The sequence below is a fragment of the Bactrocera neohumeralis genome, chromosome 3 (assembly GCF_024586455.1).
Source record: "Bactrocera neohumeralis isolate Rockhampton chromosome 3, APGP_CSIRO_Bneo_wtdbg2-racon-allhic-juicebox.fasta_v2, whole genome shotgun sequence".
NCBI classification, from domain to species: domain Eukaryota; kingdom Metazoa; phylum Arthropoda; class Insecta; order Diptera; family Tephritidae; genus Bactrocera; species Bactrocera neohumeralis.
The window spans coordinates 32,887,593-32,910,011 of NC_065920.1; the positions used below are offsets into that span (position 1 = coordinate 32,887,593).

General features: G+C 39.1%; 3 protein-coding genes across 12 annotated transcripts in view; 1 reads left to right on the plus strand and 2 right to left on the minus strand.

Annotated features, from left to right (window-relative positions):
• Window positions 1-1,230: 1,230 nt before the first annotated feature.
• On the minus strand, window positions 1,231-2,413 carry LOC126752925 (SUMO-conjugating enzyme UBC9-B). Its single transcript, XM_050463969.1, has 2 exons — window positions 2,277-2,413; window positions 1,231-2,214 (listed from the first exon to the last, which is right to left on the minus strand). The coding sequence occupies exon 2, from the start codon at window positions 2,069-2,071 to the stop codon at window positions 1,592-1,594; it is 480 nt and encodes a 159-aa protein (XP_050319926.1). The 5' UTR covers window positions 2,072-2,214; window positions 2,277-2,413; the 3' UTR covers window positions 1,231-1,591.
• Window positions 2,414-3,343: 930 nt separating this feature from the next.
• Window positions 3,344-22,419, plus strand: part of LOC126753608 (transmembrane protein KIAA1109) — a 28,339-nt gene continuing 9,263 nt past the window's right edge. Inside the window, exons 1-24 of one of the 8 annotated variants that reach the window (XM_050465171.1) lie at window positions 3,344-3,962; window positions 5,658-5,793; window positions 5,854-5,997; window positions 6,056-6,183; window positions 6,251-7,683; window positions 7,768-8,899; window positions 8,964-9,418; window positions 9,521-9,742; window positions 9,807-10,139; window positions 10,195-10,420; window positions 10,488-10,777; window positions 10,843-10,960; window positions 11,470-11,565; window positions 14,531-15,108; window positions 17,498-17,636; window positions 17,701-17,898; window positions 17,966-18,909; window positions 18,966-19,155; window positions 19,221-19,385; window positions 19,445-19,697; window positions 20,606-20,708; window positions 20,976-21,085; window positions 21,148-21,459; window positions 21,526-21,863. In XM_050465171.1, coding sequence (XP_050321128.1) covers window positions 3,852-3,962; window positions 5,658-5,793; window positions 5,854-5,997; window positions 6,056-6,183; window positions 6,251-7,683; window positions 7,768-8,899; window positions 8,964-9,418; window positions 9,521-9,742; window positions 9,807-10,139; window positions 10,195-10,420; window positions 10,488-10,777; window positions 10,843-10,960; window positions 11,470-11,565; window positions 14,531-15,108; window positions 17,498-17,636; window positions 17,701-17,898; window positions 17,966-18,909; window positions 18,966-19,155; window positions 19,221-19,385; window positions 19,445-19,697; window positions 20,606-20,708; window positions 20,976-21,085; window positions 21,148-21,459; window positions 21,526-21,863 — 8,154 coding nt within the window. In that variant the 5' untranslated portion in view covers window positions 3,344-3,851. The remainder of the gene's footprint in view (window positions 3,963-5,657; window positions 5,794-5,853; window positions 5,998-6,055; window positions 6,184-6,250; window positions 7,684-7,767; window positions 8,900-8,963; window positions 9,419-9,520; window positions 9,743-9,806; window positions 10,140-10,194; window positions 10,421-10,487; window positions 10,778-10,842; window positions 10,961-11,469; window positions 11,566-14,530; window positions 15,109-17,497; window positions 17,637-17,700; window positions 17,899-17,965; window positions 18,910-18,965; window positions 19,156-19,220; window positions 19,386-19,444; window positions 19,698-20,605; window positions 20,709-20,975; window positions 21,086-21,147; window positions 21,460-21,525; window positions 21,864-22,419) is intronic. The other 7 variants (XM_050465174.1, XM_050465168.1, XM_050465169.1 and 4 more) reach the window with 7 other exon arrangements.
• On the minus strand, window positions 15,114-20,545 carry LOC126753611 (uncharacterized). Of its 3 annotated transcripts, XM_050465200.1 has the most exons (5): window positions 20,268-20,545; window positions 15,950-16,962; window positions 15,716-15,882; window positions 15,437-15,653; window positions 15,114-15,361 (listed from the first exon to the last, which is right to left on the minus strand). In XM_050465200.1, the coding sequence occupies exons 2-5, from the start codon at window positions 16,037-16,039 to the stop codon at window positions 15,245-15,247; spliced, it is 591 nt and encodes a 196-aa protein (XP_050321157.1). In that variant the 5' UTR covers window positions 16,040-16,962; window positions 20,268-20,545; the 3' UTR covers window positions 15,114-15,244. The 3 variants fall into 3 exon arrangements, with proteins under 3 accessions (XP_050321157.1, XP_050321159.1, XP_050321158.1); XM_050465202.1 differs by lacking the exon at window positions 15,950-16,962 and having other exon boundaries at window positions 20,268-20,540; XM_050465201.1 differs by lacking the exon at window positions 20,268-20,545 and having other exon boundaries at window positions 15,950-17,083.

Genomic DNA, 22,419 nt, shown 5'->3' on the forward strand with positions numbered 1-22,419 from the left:
CGAGATATCTTCACCTTCTTCTTCTTGAAAATGCTCCGAAGGCTATGCTTGGTCACTTAGAGTCGGGTTTGAAACATACTACGGCATCATCAATTCCAATGGCTATTGTCGATTCGCCTATGTACCGATAATATGTAAAGCGTTTCCAGTTAGCTCTGTTACAATTTGCTAAAAGTTGGGTTAACCACGGAATCAAAGTCGATACAAGTATAGGCAAATAGTCTGATGCTAGAGGCAGCGTGGGTAGGCATTTATCAAGTAACCAAATCAGTTAACTATGATCTCGAAGACAACCCCTAAATATTACAGCAACATACATACATACATAAGTATGTATAGTAATACCAGCATAGCTGCTAAAACAACAAATATGTGTATCCACACAACACCTTACGATTGTATTTGTTATTGCGGTATGAAGATAGGATGACTAATCTCCCAACACTCTGAAATTTGTATTACTTCATTTACTGCACACATGCATACATACCTATTTAACAAAGCCAAAATACATATGTATATATCAGTGTACATATGTGAGAAAAGTGGTAATTGAAGCCACAAATGTACATATGTCTGTATATCCTTCCCGATATTCTAAATAGCAATAAAGTTTCAATTTTCAGTTCAATAAAGCATGCATATGTACATAAGTGTGTAAGTATGTATATACATATATTGAGGTTATACATGCCAAAAAGTGAGGTTAGTTAGCAGTACTAGTATCCATATGCCAGTAGTTGTTGTAACGATAACCAAAGTAATTAATAATGCTATCGAGTTAAAAATTCTTCGTCGAATAAAATGAGGGGCCTTTTCCGAATACACCCGACAGTTGTGGAAGCAGAACTGCACCCAAACAGCAAAGTTATTAAGGTAACTTTTACCAAGTATTTCAAAAATTTGAGTTGCCAGTTGTCAACTTTCCTTCAAACTTCTATCATAAGTGCAAATAAATCATAAAATTATATGTATGTATACCCGTTATCCTATATTGCAAATTCTCAATATATACTTGTTTTCAAAGTCAGTAAAACAAAATATTTATTTTTAAATCAAATGTATTTACTATTTATTTGTAGAAAATTAAACCTGCTTCTTTAGTGTTATTGATCAGAAAAACCGAAAAGTTCTCGCATTTGTGCTCTTAATTATACGCATTGAAATTGTACAAAAAACAAAAATTGAAAATAGTGTCAGAAACATTAAGCAATAGGAATAAAACATAACTACGTTGAGATGCAGTCCACTTGCGAGTTTCACATCTTTACATTTGTTTATTTATATGTTTTAAATTCATGTGTAAATACATTGGATTTATTTCATTAAAAAGTAGGAGCATATATGTATATAGACAAATACAGTAATAATTTAAATAATTAGTTTGTCCCCGAAGTATTGGAGAACACTAGCATTAGAGCATTTTCGAAAATGCTTCAAATCACCGTTTACGTCTAAACGCAGTACAAGCGTGTATTTCTACTATTCGCACGCCGTTTTGACTACGCTCCTCTGTTTTACCCTTATTTCTCGTCTCCTAACTACTAATATATGTTTTTATGTATGTGCGAAATGCATTTTATTCGTCCTTCTATTCAGTGGCAGCCATTGCACGTGCCTGTGCCCGTACACGTTTTTCATACTCCAAACGATTTTGACAATAGATTGTGTATGCCTCTGCCTGCGCTGGATCCTTAATGTTCGGTTCATTGAGCAAATCTTGAATGCCTAGCAATATCTGTTTAATGGTAATGGCGGGGCGCCAATCTTTCTCCTCATCCAACAATGACAAACAAACCGTTCCAGACGGATACACGTTAGGATGGAATAGTGGCGGTTCGAATTTACATTTTGGTGGCGATGTGGGGTAGTCATCTTTGAAGATCATACGCAATTTGTAGAGACCACCTTCCCATGCGGTGCCCTTCTTACCGGGAATCGCACATTCCCAAATCATAAGGTTGAGAGTGCCATCTGGATTTTTGGCTGGACGGGCGACAAAACCGAATGGGTGATCCTTGCGCCAAGCTTTACGTTCTTCCCCTAAGCGTGTAATTGCTATTCCTGACATTTTGTTAGCGAATTTCTATTTGCACTCTTTATAATAAAAATGAGTCTCCTTCGTTCGCTTTTGTTCTATTTTCTTCTACACCCGAACGAACACACGATTTTCTCCTCGGCAATGTTGAAATGAAGTTGTCTTTCCTCAGATCTCTAGATTTCGAAAGAGTAGGGTAAACACATATAAACAACAACACAAAATTACAACATCTCACATTTTCTTTATAATATTGAGTTCCTGCTTAATCTAGCACGCGGATTTTGGAGTTTTTGCACAAAACTTTCCTAATTTAACCGCTTAATTCGTGCGTTGAAGAAGAATTGTCGTTGTATGCGTTTTGGCGACTGTCAAATATGACAGCTGCAAGAAAAACTACAAGAAAACGCTGAATATATGGCGTCATTGTAAGGTTGCATTCAAAGTCATACGGTTAATTAGAGAAGACAAAATTTCACGTTTTTCCATTACTTTATTGGATTGGGAAAAGATAATTGCTTAACTTTGTACCCATTACTTTGTAATGTGGGAGCTACCTTTCTAATAACATACCTACGTAAATAATAAACAAAAAATAAATTGTTATACGAGTATAAATTTCTCATGAAAAATATAAACCCGAATAGGAATAATACTCATATTTTCATGTCCTAATTTCATATACAAAATTTGCTGATTACTATTTTCTTTTGGGGAACAGAATTTTTAACAAATTTATGCCAAATTTGAGCAAATATGATAGAAAATGGTGAATAGACCCATTCGGTGTTCTTGAGCTTTGTCAGCGATTTTATAGAGCGTCAAACAATATTCGATCCGAAACTTCTAAATGTTTTCATTTCTCCACTACGAATAGTGCTAACTAACGCATTAGGCATCACCACAATTTGAGAGCCAATGTAACAAAACTTGTCATTTGAGTTTTCGTGTAGTAGAATTCATATGTATATGTACATACATATGTAAGGCAAGATCCTTTATAAAAAAATAAACAAAGCATTATAAATATTTTTCACAAAACTTACCATATCTGAATTGTGCTGCAATTTTTATTTATTTTATTAAAATTTTCTTTATTTATTCTGCTGTGAGGATGGGTAACAACAAGAGTTAGGATAAAATTTTACAATGACTAATTCGGTTATATTTCCCAAATAAAAATTGCCTTTTTTGAAATTATTGATATCTTTAATGATCTCCAAATTTTTCTTCTTTATGAAACACAGCCGAAAGCCGTCATTTGGTACTGATGACAATCTATTGACAGCGGTTGTCAATAGTTTTCACAAGATGTCGTCTAGTCGAGTAGTTACGAACGTTTTCCCAATTTATTTTTAATTTAATTTCACATTTATTATTATTTATTTTCAACGAAAAGTGCTAAAAAACTTAATTATTAAACAGGACGAGTGATTTGTGATAAACGAAAACATGTGCGAGTTTAATTGAACTATTTATTAGCGTTGAAAGTTAGTCGAAAAGTTACAAAGGCAACTGGGCGCAGCCCCAATGCCAAAAGTGGGAAAAATCGAAGTCCACAGCAGTTACGAATAAGGGCGTGTAAAATTGCATTGCAGTAATTTCGTTCTATAAAATTAGTATTTTAAGTAGTAAATGATGTTGGAATGTGTGAAGTTTATACAAAATGTAAAGATATAATAAGAAGTGTAGTGTATTTTACGCTGATGGGATGTGATATTTCTTATCTATGTGTATGTTTTTCTTTTTGTAAAATCAATTGCGACTGATTAATCCGGTAGTTTTAAGAAAACGAAAATAAGGCAAATTCAAGATGGAAATGGTTATCGAAGAGACTGATAACAACTTCGGATTCCCCGAAGCGGGAACCTGGAACAATACCAGCCACATACCGCTGGAAAACATGAAAATCGATGCACCGATGGTAAGTACCAATTGCTTTGTAAATATAATAATGAAAATAAACGTAGCATTACCACCAATAAAATATAAGTATGTATATAGTGATGCCGGAATAGATAGAATAGATTATCTTTGCATTGTGAAGCATTCATGATATGCGTTATAAAATGATTCATTGTTTTAATTTAATATTATTCATTTAATCAAATCTTATCGCTTGTTCATATAAAGGAGAGTCTACTTGTTTGATAATCCTATGCATGGAACTTAGACCAAAGCTCCAATTTGCTTTTTGTTGGTATATCACTTGAATTTTATTTAAAAATCAAATGAATTTCTATGCCTCGTTTTAATCTGTTAACTGGTTGCAATTATATACATAAATATGTATACTTATCTCTTGTGTTATGGTTGCGAGGTCGTTGCCTTATTTGTTCCGGAAGCCTGCATACATATATACATACCATATATGCATATATTTATACACATATAAATAAAATTGTAAATACGGCATCGATTGAATCAATCTCAAGTTTAGTAGTAGTTAAGGAATCGCAAGATAAACCATAATTATTAGCATATACTTATTATCCCTTTCAGCAATCCTTACAAATCAGTATTCATTGAATTTATATGATACACAATATATAAATATATACATACATACGTATGTATATGCTAAGTCAGAGACATCTTTATTTATGTTTTGTTTCTGATTAAAATTCCTTGTAGCGCGCCTGTGTATAATTCGTACTTGTTACTTTTATTAGGCTGTATAGAGGATTGACAACTCTCGATCGGAGATGTGTTTAGCTGTCTTGCAAATTATGCAAATTAAACACAGTTAAGGGATCAGCTGTTAATGTTTATGAATTTGACACAAGCAGTTCATGCGCAGAAGTTTTGTTTTGATTTAGCAGCTTTGTTTATTTACATTTTTGTTTTTGTGGCGGCATATAAACAAGTGTTTGTTTACTACTAAGCTTGGGTATTTGACCTCAGCCAACAAGTTGTCAAATAGATTTTAATCATATGCATGGGGGCGTGGGTGGTTGGTAAATAATACCTGTGTGTTGCAACCTGTAGAGCAATTAATTTGAATTTGTATGGGTTTCAATAATGATAACAATACGATACACATTTACTCGTGCATACGAATCAACGAAATTGAAGCTTTATTCTTAAGGGGGTAGGATTTTAATTTTTTTCGTTTTTTCGTTCTTAAATGAATATAAATATTTAAAGAATACGAGTAGTTCAAAGCTTTAAAACGCTTTTATCACAACTCACAGTACCTCTCATCAACCAAAAACTTCTGCACGATTATCTTGATATTTTGATTTTTATTTTTGTATATAATTTAAGAGGGAACATCGGAGTTTTTTTTTAAGGTTGTGTAATTTTTATTATGAATGCTTAAAAAAATAAAAATTGAAGTTGCCACATTGAGGAACACAGAAAACCTCATTTTTTGAGAAACGTTTCAATTATTGGTGCCATTGCCATTTTTTTAAAACTTTCTCGTAAAAATTTTACATAACACCCTCAGAATGTCATACTTTAATAGATCAATAGCTTTAATTAGCGGTTTTTATTGTATCATCACAAAATTTCACCAAAACATGACCGTTTTTACACCAACTATTCTTATTACACTTTAACTTGAGAATTATTTTATATTAAACAATTAATTAATTTCATTTATTGATATTTCCAGATATGGCTACTTTGCTCTCTACTGACATCTATAACATGGGTTACCTATATAACATTTTACAATTCCCGCCTGGTTGGAGTTTTCATAACAAAAATTGTTAATCGATGGTTCATTAAAGGCGCATACTTCAAAATTGGTAACTTTCCTCACTTTAATGCATAAGCATATAAGTAAATTTGTTGCAATGCTTTTTCAGGTTCAGTAGCATTGAATCCATTGGCTGGAAAAATCATGTTCCGTGATTTCGTGTATATAACCTTCGACTATTCAGTGCGCGTTCAAGATGGTTATTTTATATTTCGTTGGTGGCGATCTTATGTTCCCAAAGATGTTTCCGAAGGTTGGTTATTTATTAAAATCTAATTATTAAAAAAACTAAATTGAAAACGATATTTAAGATCTTTCACATTCGGATACACGTCTTTCCGTGCAATTAAATGGTTTTGAGCTTCACATTTATAACCGCTCCGACCTTTATGATCAGCTGGAGAAAACGTTTGGACTCAAGCCGTCGCTTCTAATACCGGTAAGCTTTTAAAGTAAAGTGTATACACCTTTTATAACCGATTAAAATCCTTTTCCTACTGTTATAGACTGATAATTTATCAGCTGAAGAGCGTTCAAAACTTAAAGAGCACACCATGAACATGGAAAATGCGCGCCAAAGTAAGCGAGAGAGTGTTAAGAATTCGGAGGCCATGAAAGCCACCACATGGCGTGATTTGATACCGGTCATAAAGATGGATATTTGCTCAGGTCGGTTTGTGTTCGGCAATCGGTTGACACCAACAACTCTGTCAATTTCGGTGGAGGAGGCGCACTGTACGTACAGTACCAAACCCGCAGTGTGTCGGCTCGATCATTTCATGCATTTCGTGAAAGCAAATGTGGAGAATGCAAAGGTCATGTTTGCACCCAGCCCAAAGTATACCGGTTTGGTGGATGAACCGCCACGCTACATGGGCGAGGGTTTTGTTGTTATGATGTGTAATCAAATGGAATTGTACTTTTATATGGACGAACCGGGTTTGGTACCTGAAGAACCGGTAACAATTATTCTGGCCAATGGTGATGTCGTCGAACCCTCGCCGCCCGTTTGGGGCATCAATATAAAGTGTTTGAAAGGCACTGATTTTAGCTATGGTCCATGGGCGGATCGTCAACGTGATCATCTCTTCAAATTTTTCTATCCACCCGATTGGCAAGAGATGGTAGTTACACCGACACCTAAGCCGGGTGAGCTGCGCAGTTACCAATCATTCGATGTTACACTTTGTGTGCTGAGTGAAGCCACAATTGATATACTCTTTTCGAAGGATAAAGAAACAAATGCCATGCATATTACCGTGGGACCAGCCTCATATGTGGAATTGACCATACCGTGGGTAACACACGCTGATGGCTACACTTCGAAAATTCAGGGCCAACTGTTTCATGTCGAGGCCACCACTTCACTGCAGTACCGCAGTCTAGCCGAGTTGGAGTCACTCGAATATAAAGTGCGTATACACTACCCAACACTCTGGAACGCACCGCAGGACTGGAGCATAGCTTTAACCGGTTGCAAAGCGACTGCTTTCATTGTTTACAAGCATAAGTGCTTCTTTCAGGATCTCATCGAGGATTGGGCTAGCAAAGCCAGACCCGACATTTTAACCTTTGTACCATACACATGCAAATTCAACATACTCTTGAATGAGTTTGAGATTCTAATGCTTTGCAACGAGTACAATTGGATCGATTGTTCGAGCGCGAATCAGGAGAACAATCATTTGGCGTTCTGTGGCGACGTATTCGATATGAGCTTCGCGCTGCCATTCGATGATTTCCTGCCCAAAACAGTAACGCTCAAATTTTGGATACATGGCGAAGGCTTAGATTTGAGTTTGTATGTGCCAGAGGTATCTTCGGCGCGTCCCATTGTTTTAGCTATCGATGAAAACGCGCGACTTTTGACACGCGGTGGTCGCGTTAAAAGCCGTCCGGAATTGTATACGAAAAAGTGGCGCAAAATATGCCAGCGCAGGTGAGTAACCCTTAACATTTTTAAAGAACGGCCATTAGTCAAACGTTTTGTTATAATTTTCTTGCTGTTTTATTCTTTCTACAGCGCTGGTTGGATAGACTGTTGGACTGTGCCGATCGTAGCATTATCAATACAGTATGTATACCATCCTGTGCCACCGTTGGGTCCCGATCCACAAGCCGATATCACTACACCTGAAAAAGAAGAGATTCTACTGAGTCCAATGCGGATACCTAAAATACGAAAGTCCCCTGTGTCCTCTTGGCAAAAACCCGAGCAGCACAAATTCGATCCAAGCACCCTACCAGCTGATCAGGTAACCGTCGAACTGGAGATCGGCTCTTCGGTACTGATGTGTTACGGCAACGTCTTACGCAACTTTATTAATCTGAAAGAAAACATATTTGGCGAAGATCAAAACTTCACCGACATGGAACAGTCCAATGTTAATTTGAAGGAGAGCACCTCAACCAGCACTACAACAAATCCGAAAGATCAGCTGCTGTCGAAAGAGAAAGACATAGCCACAAAGTCCATTTCGGAGGTGACTGTGCCAGAGGAGAAGCAAAAGCCATTCGATCCACGTCTATATCGCCCCTTGGAAGTGATAGTTTCACTGATCATACACGATATACAAGCGCATGTGATGAAGAATTGCAATGAGAACGATCCGCCATGCCCAGTGGTTTTGATTGAACGCTTCGGTTTCGAGATGAATAAACGCTTTCACGAAACCACGCTGCAAGTTTTGGTTAGTCCTTCATATTTGATCACTTCGGATCTGGTAGTGCGCCCGAATCGCGATAAGCATATCAATCAGGGTCACTTATTGCTCTCAGCAGTGCAGGTACGCGGCCATGCGATGTTTAGTAACGAAGGTTGCGCACTGGACGAAGACACCTTGGAGTATTCGTGGCTAATTGAAGTGCAGCTGGGAAAGTTGTCAGGAAAGCTTACGTTACCACAGCTTTGCAATATTGTTGTTGGCTTGGAGACCTTGGTATTGCTGGCAGTGGATCCGGAAAATTGCTTGAAATCTCCAAAAACCGTACGCAATTGCCATCACGGCGTGCCGAGCAATCAATGTCCTCACACTAAGGAGGAGAATAAATATAAATGCCCTTCAGCTGAGGACATCAAATACAAAATGACGCGTGTGTCTATAGATGCAGTAGATGTGTATCTAATTGAGAGTGGTACAGCGCTGCATGCGTGGGTAAGTAATTTGCGCTAAATCTGACATTTGTTCGACTGTTATTAATCGTTCTTCTTTTCGTTAGGTGTCTCCCATTCGTTTGGCTAACTGCAATTTGCATGGCCAGCGTGTTAAATCTGGCATCTCCGGCTTGCTACCGTCCATACTGTTGCGTCTCTTCATGCATAACGGCAGTTCTTACTCGAACCTCACCAACTCTTACAACACCAACACCACTGGCAGCAATCGTTCGGGCAAAATGCGTCGCTCCGAACAGGATTCCATAAAATCCGAGTCACAAGCCCAACAACATATTGGCAAGCCGAAACGCAGCTCAAACTCGTTTTCGCAACGTCGCGATTCACGTGAAGAGAACAATAGGAAGTTGCGCGACAGTTTCTCGGAGAGCAAACGTGCGTATGAGACGGAGTTTTTCGAGAATTGGGTCGAGGTTGGTTGCACTTCGTTGGGACCGATACTGCTCGAGGGTGCGTCGGCATTGCCCATCCCTGATCATAAGTTACATATCGTGCAACACAAGTAAGTTGTGAATGTGACATGAGTTAGGGTATCAATATATTATATAGTATTCACCAATAAAGTTATTTTCTGAATTTGTTATTGTACAATTTTATATTTCAGCTTTTTGCGCGAACACGATGCCAAATACAAGCGCTTATGGTTTTTGTGGTCTACGAACAATAGTAATACCGCGCCTGGGCCCCCACCCTCCACCGGCACGGAGATCTCACGCTGCGGCTGCATAGGCGGCTGTGCGTTCTTCGGTAGCAATCGTAACGGCTTGAAATTTTTCAAACCCTCCGCACAAGACATACCGGACAACTACAACATAGCACGTTATTAGTAAGCCCATTGAAGACTCCGTAAAAATCGGCCATACGTTTACATTATTTAATTTCTTTTCTAGCATAATCAACAACAACAAGGATTATGGTTTTGGCGAGAGCATACTACATCAAGGTCAATTGGTGTTCCACACGCCCCCCTACAGTTTGCATTCGGTTTCTCTGCACGACAGTAACGATTTCAACGGTAAAGGCAAACATTATCGCCCAAACGTAGAGCTGCGTAACGGCAGCCTCAAGAAATCGGAGTTGGGCAGCAAGGAAGTGGGTGGAAAGCTGAAAATAAGCAATGCCATCGAAATACCCGACATTAGTGGGCGCAAGTCGCGCGAGAGCATCGGCTCGCCAAACACGCTTGAGCGACGCAATAAGCGTTATTCGTACACCACAAATAGGTGAGTAGCAAGTGTGGTGAAAAATTGTGTTGCACATTAATGTGTTTACAAATAGCAGGCAAACTTCCGTCGAAGTGCCGTATGCGCGTCTTTTGGATAGCCCTTCCAAGAAGGTGCTACGGCAGGACTCAAATGAATCACAACTGCAGGTGGCATTTCGGCGTGGCTCGGACACAGCCAAGTCGCAGTCGCAAAACAACACACTACGCGTTTCACCACCGAAAACGAGTATATCCGATTCGCGGTTAACCGGCGAAGCTGATCTAGAGGACGAGTTGGAGGTGAATGTCCGCATTAAGCTGTTTATTTATATAAATATTTGTAATATTTTGTTGTGTGTGTGTTCAGATTCCTGATGAAATGTCGCACTCAGCGCCGCACTCACATCCGCTCGAATATGAAATCGCCGATTTGCCATTGCCGATACAGCAGTACGGCGAAACACCGCTCACCAACGGCGCTGATCACCTGACGCGCGAAGTGCAGCGCACGATATCATTGACTTCGGAGAATCCCTCCGAGATGTTCTTCTCGGCCGAGGAGGATATATCGAATATGATGTCACAAGGTGGTTCCATTAAAAATCGCAACGGTTCGATAGTCTTTTCCGGCAAGAAACGGTTTTCGTCTGATTTAAGGTGCTTTAGTTTTTTAGCGCATAAATGTGCAGTTATTTACACCATCTCCTCATTATTTTATTCAGCATTGGTGCGCAAAATGAAAATGCTGGCCTCACGCTCTCCACCTACCGCAGCGATTTGGAAATACATGCACCGGAATCCAAAACCCTACCAAAGCGTCCACAAAGCACCACCGAATTGGTATGCCTAAGTTTAAGTGCGCTCCGCGCTTCTAGAGAACAAAGAAAAATTCATATTCCAACATGCCTACACCACTTTCTTACATGATTTAGTATTGCAGCTTCCAAGCAATTTTCTCATTATTTTCGTATTAAACTGATATAACTTCTAAAGCAAATGCAAAAAATTAAAAAAAAAAATACAAAATTTATTCAAAATTTACATAAATTTCCAACCTCTCTAGCTTAAATATTTTCGTAAACGTTAAACTTCACTTAAAGTAAACTCAACTTAATTACTTCATATTTATTGTGCTAAGTACTTGAAAAGACTGCCCATAAGTTTGTTAACAATATAATCACAGAGTCGAGTATGTATTATGCATGTTTTTGTGTACAATTAAGTCGTAACTAAGAAACCTTTTAAAAACCGAAAAACAAAAACAAAGAATACCCTTAAATTATGTCTATATACCTTTATATACAAAATATTCCACATGCGATTCTTTTCAAAATTCATCAATTTCATAGAACGAAGACGTGAGACGTATTCATGGTCTTGCCACACCAATCAGAAAACTATCAAATATTTCATCAAGACCTGAGTATCGACATTTTATTCATGATGTGAGTAGACTTAGCGCCAAGTTACATCTGCTATCCTAACTACTAATACTACTACTTGCTACAAAAGTCTTTCTATTTCCAACTTGGAATTGTAAAAATGAAATTAATTGTTATGAATACGTTGAACAACGTCTGTTAGAATTTAGTTGTAGTCTTTTTTTAACTATATAGTTTCTTTTTATATAGATTTTTTTAATTTACATATTTTGTAATAAACATTTTTTTTTGTATTTTTCATAACGAACTAATAATTCCAGAATATGTGTGCAATTTTTTTGAGCTTTAATCGCATGCGCTTTGTTGTTGTATAGTTCTTTTTGAGGTTATGTGTGAAATGCATGAACACAGTTGAAGTCATTTTCAAAGGCTAGTCTACTTGTTGCTTCACGCAGAAAAGGCGAATGCTTGCATAATTGCGCCTATAAATATTAAAATTAATTAAACTACTTAATAAATTATTATTTATAAATGAAAATAGCGGTTACTCAGTCATAACCGACAATTTTTTATTATATAATAGCACCCGTAAAATTTTTGTTATTGTAAGTCCTCATGTTGGAACAAGCGCAATCGCATTAGATTACTAATTGTTAAAGTATAAAAGTTACCACTAATATCGGAATATATACTATAGGTTAACTCTATGTTGTTGTCGCAAATAATTTTCGAGGCTGTTGACAGTGCTTAAGACTTATTATTTAACTTCTACATCTCGAAACTGCCACAGCCACCATATTTACAACCTGGACCCAGGAGTACAGACTTGACCTTAATATTGCATTTATTGCCGTCAAAATTCCGACTGTCTATAATCTTAAAATTTTAGGTGTGACTTTTGACAGTCTGTGCTTCTTCACTACCCATACGACCGTTACTCGCTAAAATACAGAGCCGCAACAAAATCCTCAAGTCGCTATCCGGCAGCACATGGGGAAAGAACGAAGAAACGTTGTTGGCAGCTTATGAGGCAATCGGCCGGTCCTTAACTTCCCTGTACCTATATGGTCGCCTAGATGCAGTGGAACGCAGACGAGTAAGCTTCAGACCTGTCAGAATACTGCACTCCGTACAGCGACAGGATGCCTCTTTATGTCTCCTATCGAACACCTGCATAGTGAGGCCCGTATGCTCGCAGTTAAGGAGAATAATGAACTCTCTCCAGGCAGTTCCTGCTGGTGTGCTTTTGCAGATATCCTAGGAATACCAAGAGTTCATTCCTCAACTACGTCGACGACATCAGACAATACGCCGATCAAACTTCGGACCCAACTAACTTCCGACAAGCACTGACCGCCATTCACAGTGCAGCAATCAACACTGACTTCGTTCCACTGAATGGCGTACTCAATGTCAAAAAATTGCAAATGAAGAGCTCGAGTTGCCGCGAGAAGCGAGAGTAGCCCTTGCGCAGCTACGTTCTGGATACTGCAGCAGGTCAAACTCTTACCTATCCAGAAAAGACCCTGACATATCCAATATATGTCTTGCGTGCAATGAGTCTCCGCATGACACTGGCCACCTCTTTGCATGCCCCACCAACGCCTCTCATCTGATACCCCTCTGCCTTTGGTCCGACCCCGTCGAAACAGCATGCTTCTTTGACCTACCGTTGGATGACGTCGACGACAACTTAGCTAATCCTTACCATCCTAACGGGGACTAGTTACCCGCTATAACAACAACAACAACGTGTTCGCTTACGATCAGCCGACTGTCGTAAAAGCGGCAGATTTTTGTTGCTGCCGAATAGACCGACCTTTCTGTATAAAAATCTGATTCCGTTCTGTTTATCTAGAAGTAACTCAAACAAGCGTCGTTTGAACTTTTGTCTTTAATGAATAAAATCAGAAATATATGATATATATAGTATACATATGTATTACAAAAATTAAAAAAAATAGACAATAAGTAAATGTGCTGTTAAGGTACAAACAAATTGTGAGTGTTACTTCAGTAAGTGACCCTCTGTTTAGTGACAGTATAATAATACATACATATGTATTAAAAAAACATGAAAAATCGATTTCAGCGACGTATTTTGCCTTATTAATTGTAATTGAGCTAAGTCTATTTAGCCATGTCTGTGTGTTCGTCTGTATATACATGAACTAGTTCCTCAGTTTTTGAGATGCCGATCTGAAATTTTGCACACCATCTCTCTTCAAAAAGCTGCTCATTTGTTGGAACCGGCGTTATCACCCGATTATAGCTTATCACTCGAGTCTTACGACTGATCGAACAAATTCAGGCCCTTGTATGGAAACATTTTTAATTAGACAAGGTTTCTTCACGAAATTTGGCACAAAGTATGGTATTATCTAAGACATCAGTACAATTACCGAAGAAATTGTTGAGATCAATTATAGTCTATAGCTGCCATACAACTGAGCAATGAAACTCAAGCCTTTGTTTCGAAAAAAAATTATTTCACAAGATATCCCCACGCAATTTGGCATAGACAACGCTACAACCTCAAACAAATTGTTCAGGTCGGACCAGCTGCCATGAAAACTGACCGATCAAACTCTAGATAAAGATATTTTATAATTTTTCATAGCTTCGGTGTAGCCGAAGTTAATTTATTTCATGTTTTAAGTCAAATATGTATTGCATGCTTATAATAAGTTAGTAAATATATCAACCATATATCTATATTATAGCATTTATTCCGCTAGTCTGCAGACTTTGTTAAGCCTTAGCTTTCGAGTATGTCGTCTCTTTCGCTTATAAATGTTTGCATCGACTTCAGTTTGTATATTTGAGTCTATTATATCGGTAGAGCGACGTCTGTTAGTGCATTTATTACTGATTTAGTCTTGAATGCCGCTTGTTTGGTTACTCTCCTAGCGCAAATTTAGTTTGCCGCCTGTTAAATCTCACGACACAGTAGCTTTTTCGCACTAACCACACATTTCAATAGAGAAAATGTAATTTCTTGTTTCTTTTTCGACTTCCTAATCAACAGGTTGATTCTCGTGGCTCTTCGTCCGGCACGCCATCGCTCTCATCTAACTCCTTCATCTCGGCCATGTCCTCGCAGGAAGATGTCGCGCTGGTCAATTTGCATCAACAAGTGAATCGCCCCATCATCGATTCACCGCTACTGATGGCCAGCTATTTAAATCATTTGTCGCAGGTGAAATGCTTTAACTGGACGGCGTGCTCATTTCCATCGGGTCCGGATGTATTCTCTACGCCTATGTTCCACGAAAACGAAGATGGCGGTCTCACGTACATAGGCAGCAAAATGTTGCCACACTTCGATTTGTATGCGTGCTGGCGTGAGATCAAAGTGGTGCCCCGTTATGAAAATGCCACCGGCAGCAATAGTTCGGCCACATTTATGGGCGGTCCAAAGTCACATCCGTGGGATCCCAGCGTGCTTTTGAAAGAGGAGGAGAGTGACAAGACCACTAATGGTTTCGATGATGGCGAATTTATGAGCTTACAAGCGGAGGGTGCAGCCTGCACTTCCGTGGTGGCACGTCTCAAGGGTCAGGTTAATGTCTTTCTAACACCACTAATGCTCGAAGGTTTGCAGCGGTGAGTATCATTTGACGTTGCAGCGTTGCATTTATTGATAAATATATAATTTTATTGAAATCATAAAAAAGGTCATAAATTAGAAAGTAATATATGAATGCATGTGTGATATAGCCGAATAGTTCAGACTCTACAGTCAATTGCGTTTCACGCGTATGTGCTCCTTCTTGTCATCGCCCTCCTCATTATTTTCTTCTTGGTCGCGTGGAAAGGAGTTCTCAAGTTGTCGTATGTACTCAGCGTCCACGGCGGCCTAGCAGATAGAGAAAAGACAATTCGTTACACTTTCAGAAAATAATCCCACAACTTCCCGAAATGAATGACTTGCCTGCTTTATTTCGTGCCCGTTGTCGCGTTTCGTTCGTTGATTCTCCGTTTGTTCCATGAAGGGCATCAGGCTCTTGCGCGGTATTTTGAAATGCATAGAATTGCGCGCATCTCTCGGTGGCTCATCTATGTCATCATAGTAATTTAGATTCGCATCGTCATCCATAGGGTTTCCGTCGAAGGTGTGGTCGCGCGGTGGACCCAAAGCATAATTGTGGCTTTAAATTCAAACAAAAATATGTTTCTACCGACATTTTTTTATATCTCCGTTAAACTTCACCTGTCGTAATCGACGTAGTCGTAATCCGGCGCATTCGGCCTGTCAATAAGTTTATTTAGCACATTCAAATCCGATATGGAGAGATCGTCCAGCGCCATATCGATTTCGGCATCGGTTAGACCTTTCGTTGGATCGCTGACCTCCACCTTTGGCTCCAGATCTCTTCGCTGTAAATACGCGTTGATTAGTTATTATCGGCGGGTAGCAGTTTCTACTTTTATTCACTGCGCCTACATGTATATTGTATTGTGACCTTCCTCCACGCAAGCACATCAAAAATATAAATATGCAGTAAATTATTGTTGTTTGAAAGTAATACGACATTTCTTGCAAATTGTTTTGAAAACATCTTGACTTTATTTATGATTTGAAAAACTTTCGTTAACAGATTTTCAATATGAAACAGGTAAAAGTAAAACGTGTTAGTGTGGGAAAGCGACTTATGTACAGTTTACTTTTTATATCTTAGTCGTCTTCGTTTCGTCATTTCTTTGCTCACTACTTTTGAGCTCTGCGCTAGTTTTTGAGACCAATTTTCGATGACTCGTTCGAGCATTTGGACTGGTCAGAATTTCGAAGCGGGATTGTCCGCATATACTTTAGACTTTACATATCCCCATAGTCAAAGGGGTGCGATCTTGGTGGCCAATCGACCGGCCGAAAACATGAACTTTGATTCAATTTCACGCATGAAATAGTCGGTTATCAACAAACGATAACGGTCGCCATTGATGGTTATATTCTCACCGGCATCGTTTTTGAAGAAATATGGATTGTACTGGCCCACAAATCACATCAAACCGTTGTTTTTTCTAGATGAAATGGCAGCTCTTGAATCTCTTCAGATTGGTCTTCGTCCGAAATGTTTCAATTTTGCTTGTTTACATACCCATCGAGCCAGAAATGGGCCTCATAGCTGAACAAAATTTGGCTCGAAAACGTCGAATCTTCTTGGAACTTTTGAAAAGCCCATAGAGCGAAGCGATGATTTAAGATCTCCACGTAAAATGCGCAAAGTCGTTTCATACGAATCGACTCTTCGTGTACACCCTCAGCTACGAAGGAAACACATAATTTATGGAACGTTGTTGCTAGACATGACTCAGACGAGATTTGTTACCCGTTATATTCACTTTATTTATTTATAACCGTTCACCGATCGTTACGCTACTCTCCAAATAGTCAGCTAAGCCCTTAAGATATGTGGCTGTTACAATTAGAATTTAGAAGACCATAACATCACGGCGCTGAGGAAGAGAGTAGATTAGATAAATACATACGGTTCCAATTTTATATACCGTATTTGAAAAAAATAGAACTCGATCCACTAACTGCTAGAAAAATTCTATGTCAGCAGTAAAGCTTCTAATGTAAACTATTTTCATTCATTGCTAATATAAAGATAAGCTTCAGAGGTTTTGAAGTTCAACAAAATGATTTCTTCTGCGAAAGTAATTGTTTTGGGCGATGAACGTGTTAAGGTTTTTAAGTGTGTGAGAAAGGAGTTTAGGGAAACTTAGAAGCTGCCTTAAAAAATGAGACTTTTAGAGTTGTGTTAGTTAGAGGCTGTACTCAGCTTTATAATTTCAGTCCACAAAAACATATTTCTTTGACTTCTCTCTTTCACTCTATGATTGGGTGTGGGAAGTCATCGTACATATGAAAATACAAATTTGGAAGATGAATTAGTCGATTGAACTTGACTACTTATGTAACTTACATACGATCCTACTAATATTTCTGTATTTATTCCTACTACATTAAATATGTTTTTACCTATAGCATGGTGGAAGCCAGTATACCTACGATATCTTCACTGCATTTGCTCTCCGTCGTCAATCATATACACGCCTCGTGTATTGCAAAAGTGCAGAATGATAATATACTCAAACGGGATCAAAGTTTGAGTTACTGGTCACAGGTGAGCACTTGCACGACATACATATTTCCCAAAGTTATTAATTACAATTTCCTTACTTCCACAGGTGCATTCGAATTCAAAGCGTTCAACCACGGAGCGTAATCTGCAAGGTCCTGGCGACTCATTCCTCAGTGATGTCTACGAAGAGAGCATATCGACAAAGACCCAAGGACTGATTGTACTACCCAAGGTTAGCATCACAATGCTACAATCTTCCATAATTGAAGAAGTCATCTCGGTGGCCGCGTTGGATAATGTACAGGTGAAACATTATATACGCATTTTGTTTGTGTAATTGCCGCAATAATTCAATGTTCTATGCTTTGTAGGATCTCAGTTGCGTTTCATTGCTGACCTTCTACATTGAAGGTGTTTCGACCAAGTTCCACTTGGGTAAAACGACACGCGCCTCCATGCACAACGTATACATACAACAAACTGTGCAATCGGGCAATAGCCAAAAGAAAGGAGGCATCATGAAGGGCACACGCGCACTCTTGGCGCACTTGTCTTCACAAACGCGCCCAGACAATATACAGGGTGAGCCCATACTCATTGAAACGTCCGAAAAGCAACTGGAGGAATTGGTAATAACACTCGACGTGGGTCGGGCGCATGTGCAGTTGCGCCGACTCAAAACCGAATCGAGTTGTGGTCAAGAATCGCCTATAATTGTCACCGCCATACCAGAACATAAGAGTAAAGTGCTATTTGAATTGCTTAAGATGCCCGAAAGTACGACTGGTATTGAAGGTATTGGTTATATAATGTTTGAATGCGGCCTAGAGGGTGTCGGTGTTAAGATTGTGAAGCGTTCACATTTCGAGAAGTCTGAGAATACTAAAGAAGATCTGGCTGAGATCGCCGAAGGCGCCACCGAGGCAGCACGTGGTGTAAACATAAGTGATTTGGTGGGCAGTGTGAATGCAGACGTCGGTGCGACCTCGAAAGCCGAGGCAGCTTGGCGCTTAATTACTAAAAAGCCGCCGACACCTAAAACGCCAAAGGAAAAATTCCAAACAGCTTTGGAAAGTATAATTGTGCACGAACGCACGGAGAGTATGAGCGAGGGGCGTAAAACCAACACGAAGCCACAAGTCGAGGAAGATATTGAGAAGGGTAAAAACGGAGGTAAGGACACCTTCGAAAAGAAGACGCCAAATGTGAAGGAAACGGAAAAAAATTCTTCGTGTGTAATTGAGTTGAAATCGGTGTGGTTCAATTTCGCAGCGCCACCTTGCGTACCGATCACAAGAAAAATTGATTTAACCCGGTAAGCATATCAATGCGGAGCTATCGTGTAAGATTTACTTTAATTTAACTTTTAAGACTCGATTGGAATCTCTTGAGTACCGCATCCCCTGCTATCACCGCATGGATGAACCCCAGCAACCGTTTGGCCATAAAGATTGTGTCGCTTATGCGCGCTTTGCACACACGGCAGACAGCCATAGCGGCTTGTCTTATGGCGGATGCACTGGATAATGAAAAAATTAAGCGCAGTCCAAAAATTAAAAAGGTTTGTTTACTTACGCACAGTTTGAGGTTACGTAGTATTTTAATATATATTTCTTTTATAAACAGAGTCGCTACGCCAACAACTACACGCTGCTATCGAAAACTTTACAAGAGGATCCCAGTTGCCAGCTTTGTTACATAATGCAAAAACTAGTGCTTGACGAGGGTGTCCAAAGGGTGGAGCAAATATTCAAGCAAAGCGATGTGCCACATTTAAACACTTTGCGACAGGTCCTTATATTAATATTATTATTAATGCATAAATATTGTGAAACTCTGTGCTTTTTTAGGGTGTCATTGTGCTAAGCCGTCAGTGGAAGAATACGCTCTATAATCCCATATTATTTGAGCATCAATACAAGAATAAATTGGCACGCCCCATAAATGTGACATTTTCGTTTCCGCAACAGGAGGAGGAGTGCGATGATGCGGAATGTGAAGGGGAAGCCGATATGGGTGTCTATGCGGGAGCCGTCGATAATCCCGAAGAGAGTGAGAATGCTTTATTACTTGGGCAAACACAGCATCATCGAAATCATATTGGTATTTTTGATTAACCACCTCTCAAACGTACACAGCGTTTTCCCCTCATGCTATATAATGACTTTCGAGGAGATCACGTATACACTTTCTTTCCTAAACTACATACATATATATTCTGCTCTTAATGCTTTGACTTGAGCTGAAGCTTTTCAGATGTTTTATTCTCCACTTGAATAGCTATAAGAATATTTGAGGCTCAAGCGCCAAGTACTTTAAAGCACAAAAATACTATCAAGATTAGTGCTTCCACGCGTGCCAATAATTCAACTTTTGTTCAAGGATTGATTGAGCGCATTTCAGTTTATGGTTGCAACCTGCTGCTCTCTCCCACTCTCGCTCTCTTTTTCACATTGTGCATTAGTAACTACTTATATGCATGTTTTTTCGTTCCATTTTCTATGTTCAATATTTATATTGCTTGGGTATTGGGACAGCCAACTTATTTGTGTTTTACTGCTTTTTACATTTTTATTTTATTTTTTTCAAAAACTATGTCTAGCACCTTTTCAGTTTCGTTAATTGTTTTGTTTTTGTTTTCTTTATGTTTCTGTGTTTCGTCTCACTTCATACCATGGCTGAAATGTGCTGATCACGCTCTGTACACACACTAAACTTTTCGATTTAATTGTCTATATTTTCAATATTTTCAAATATTTTTCAAGCTATCAGAAACCGTATAGTTTTGTAATATATACATGATTGTCTGCAGCGTTTACACACTTATTCTTGATTTCTTCTTGTTTTGCGCTTTGTTTTGTGACACTTTTGCACACGCTAATACCGCGATTGCATTTCAAACAGGTGGCACTCATGTCTATAGCACAAGCTATACAAGCTATACTCAATTTGTTGTTATGTAACTCTATGCATATTTTCTAATTCGAGCATTTATCAACAAACATACACAGATAATTCACAATTTGGCATGGGCTTTGCCAATGAGGCGTCGCTGCATGGCGCCGCGCAAAGATCAAACTCAGCTTCGCCGAACATACATTCGACACGAAAAGGGTGAGTTCTAATTCGCTGCATTATTTGAATTTAAATTTAAAACATATTAACTAATTGTACATATTGTTGATTGTTTCTTCGAAATTCATTTTTATTCTCATTTTGTATATGCGTTTGTACCCGCGCTTAATTGGCTATATATATATATATATATGTATGTATATATGATTACCTCTATGTACTTGTGCGCTGCCGTGTAAATATGCGTTCTTCTGTTTTTGTACCGTGTCCACAACGCCTACACCTCGGCCTTTGTTGCTATTACAGCAAAGCACATAGTAAGTGTTCGAATATTTCACATGGAAATTCATCTCGTTCCAGCATACAAATGCTGCCGATTATTTCTGGACTAGTGGAAAAGCAGGTGCCGGAATTCGGTTTGTATTTCATTACTCAAAACTATTGTGTGCCTTTAATTGTACTGGCTTGTGTATTGCAGAGTATGGTGCATTGCAGGAGGGTTCATTGAGTTCTAGCAATTCGGTAAATAAATTTTGGCTCGGTCCGGAAAATCAAAAAGAGGACTTGTACTTCTGGATGGCCAAACAGCAGGAGAATAAAAAGAAAGAACATTCTGTTGAGCCGGAAATAATACGGCCGGCACCGGTGAAATTACCAGGCGCTGGTCAAACGCGCGGTGGCATTTTGCAGGACTCAATAAAACTGCTCGATGCGCATTTGATTTTTGAACCATTGCTCACATGCTTGGGTGTAATGCCGCAGCAGATGGTGAACAAGTTTGCAAATGCGGGTAATAATAAATAATAATTAATCAGAACTATAACAATAAATTCAAAAATATTTCAAATCTTTGCAGACATTTCATCCTTGGAGAATTTCGGCACCAATCTCTCACTCATCGGCACCTTCGACTCCATACGCGTTGATATTGTGGTTAGCGAAGCTGGTGACAAGAAGAATAAATGCACCAAAATAAATAAGAAGGCAAATGGCGCTGGACGGCAGTCAATCATGTTGGATACACCTTTGTTTTTGTGTGAACGCGTAGGTGTAGAGTTGGAAGTGTTGAAGAAATCCGATGGTATGGTCGATCAAGCGCGTCAAAATGTTATTTATATGTCTCGACGACAATTGAAAAAACATACTAGCACCGTTATCAACTTGAGCCTCAATATACGTTACATATCACAGCAGGTGAGTGCACAGAAATCTAGAAAATGCTTACTTTTGAAATGTAATAACCGCTTATGAAGATAAGCCGGTTCTACGTTACCGGATTCCATTTGGTTGGACTCATCTTAAGACCTGTTCGGGCCTTAAAACTAATAGGAGTGGATCACACGTTATGTGGCCCCATGCTGCCAACGCACTAATTAGACTATAGCTTCAATGGTTGTGCAAGATGCACTCAGTTCGCGTCATGCGTTGCCATTCAGTATAGTGGCCAACAAGGAATCTCTACGGTCCCTAGGAGCTCAATTAGGCAGCATGACTCCCAGTCCCAGTCTCTCGCGCGACAAACCCGACTTCTACAACTGAACTGCAACGGCCTAACGAGGATGATCGAAGAGATAGTTGAATTTATGAGCTGTGAAGGCATATGTTGTTGTTGTTGTTGTTGTAGCGGCAACATTTGACGGTCGAACTCCTGAGATGTGCAGGTTTTAACGTGCCTTCTCGGACCCGAAGAATTGCGCGAGCTATTTTAGCTGAAAATCTATACTGCACCCTTCGGTGAACAAGGCGAAAA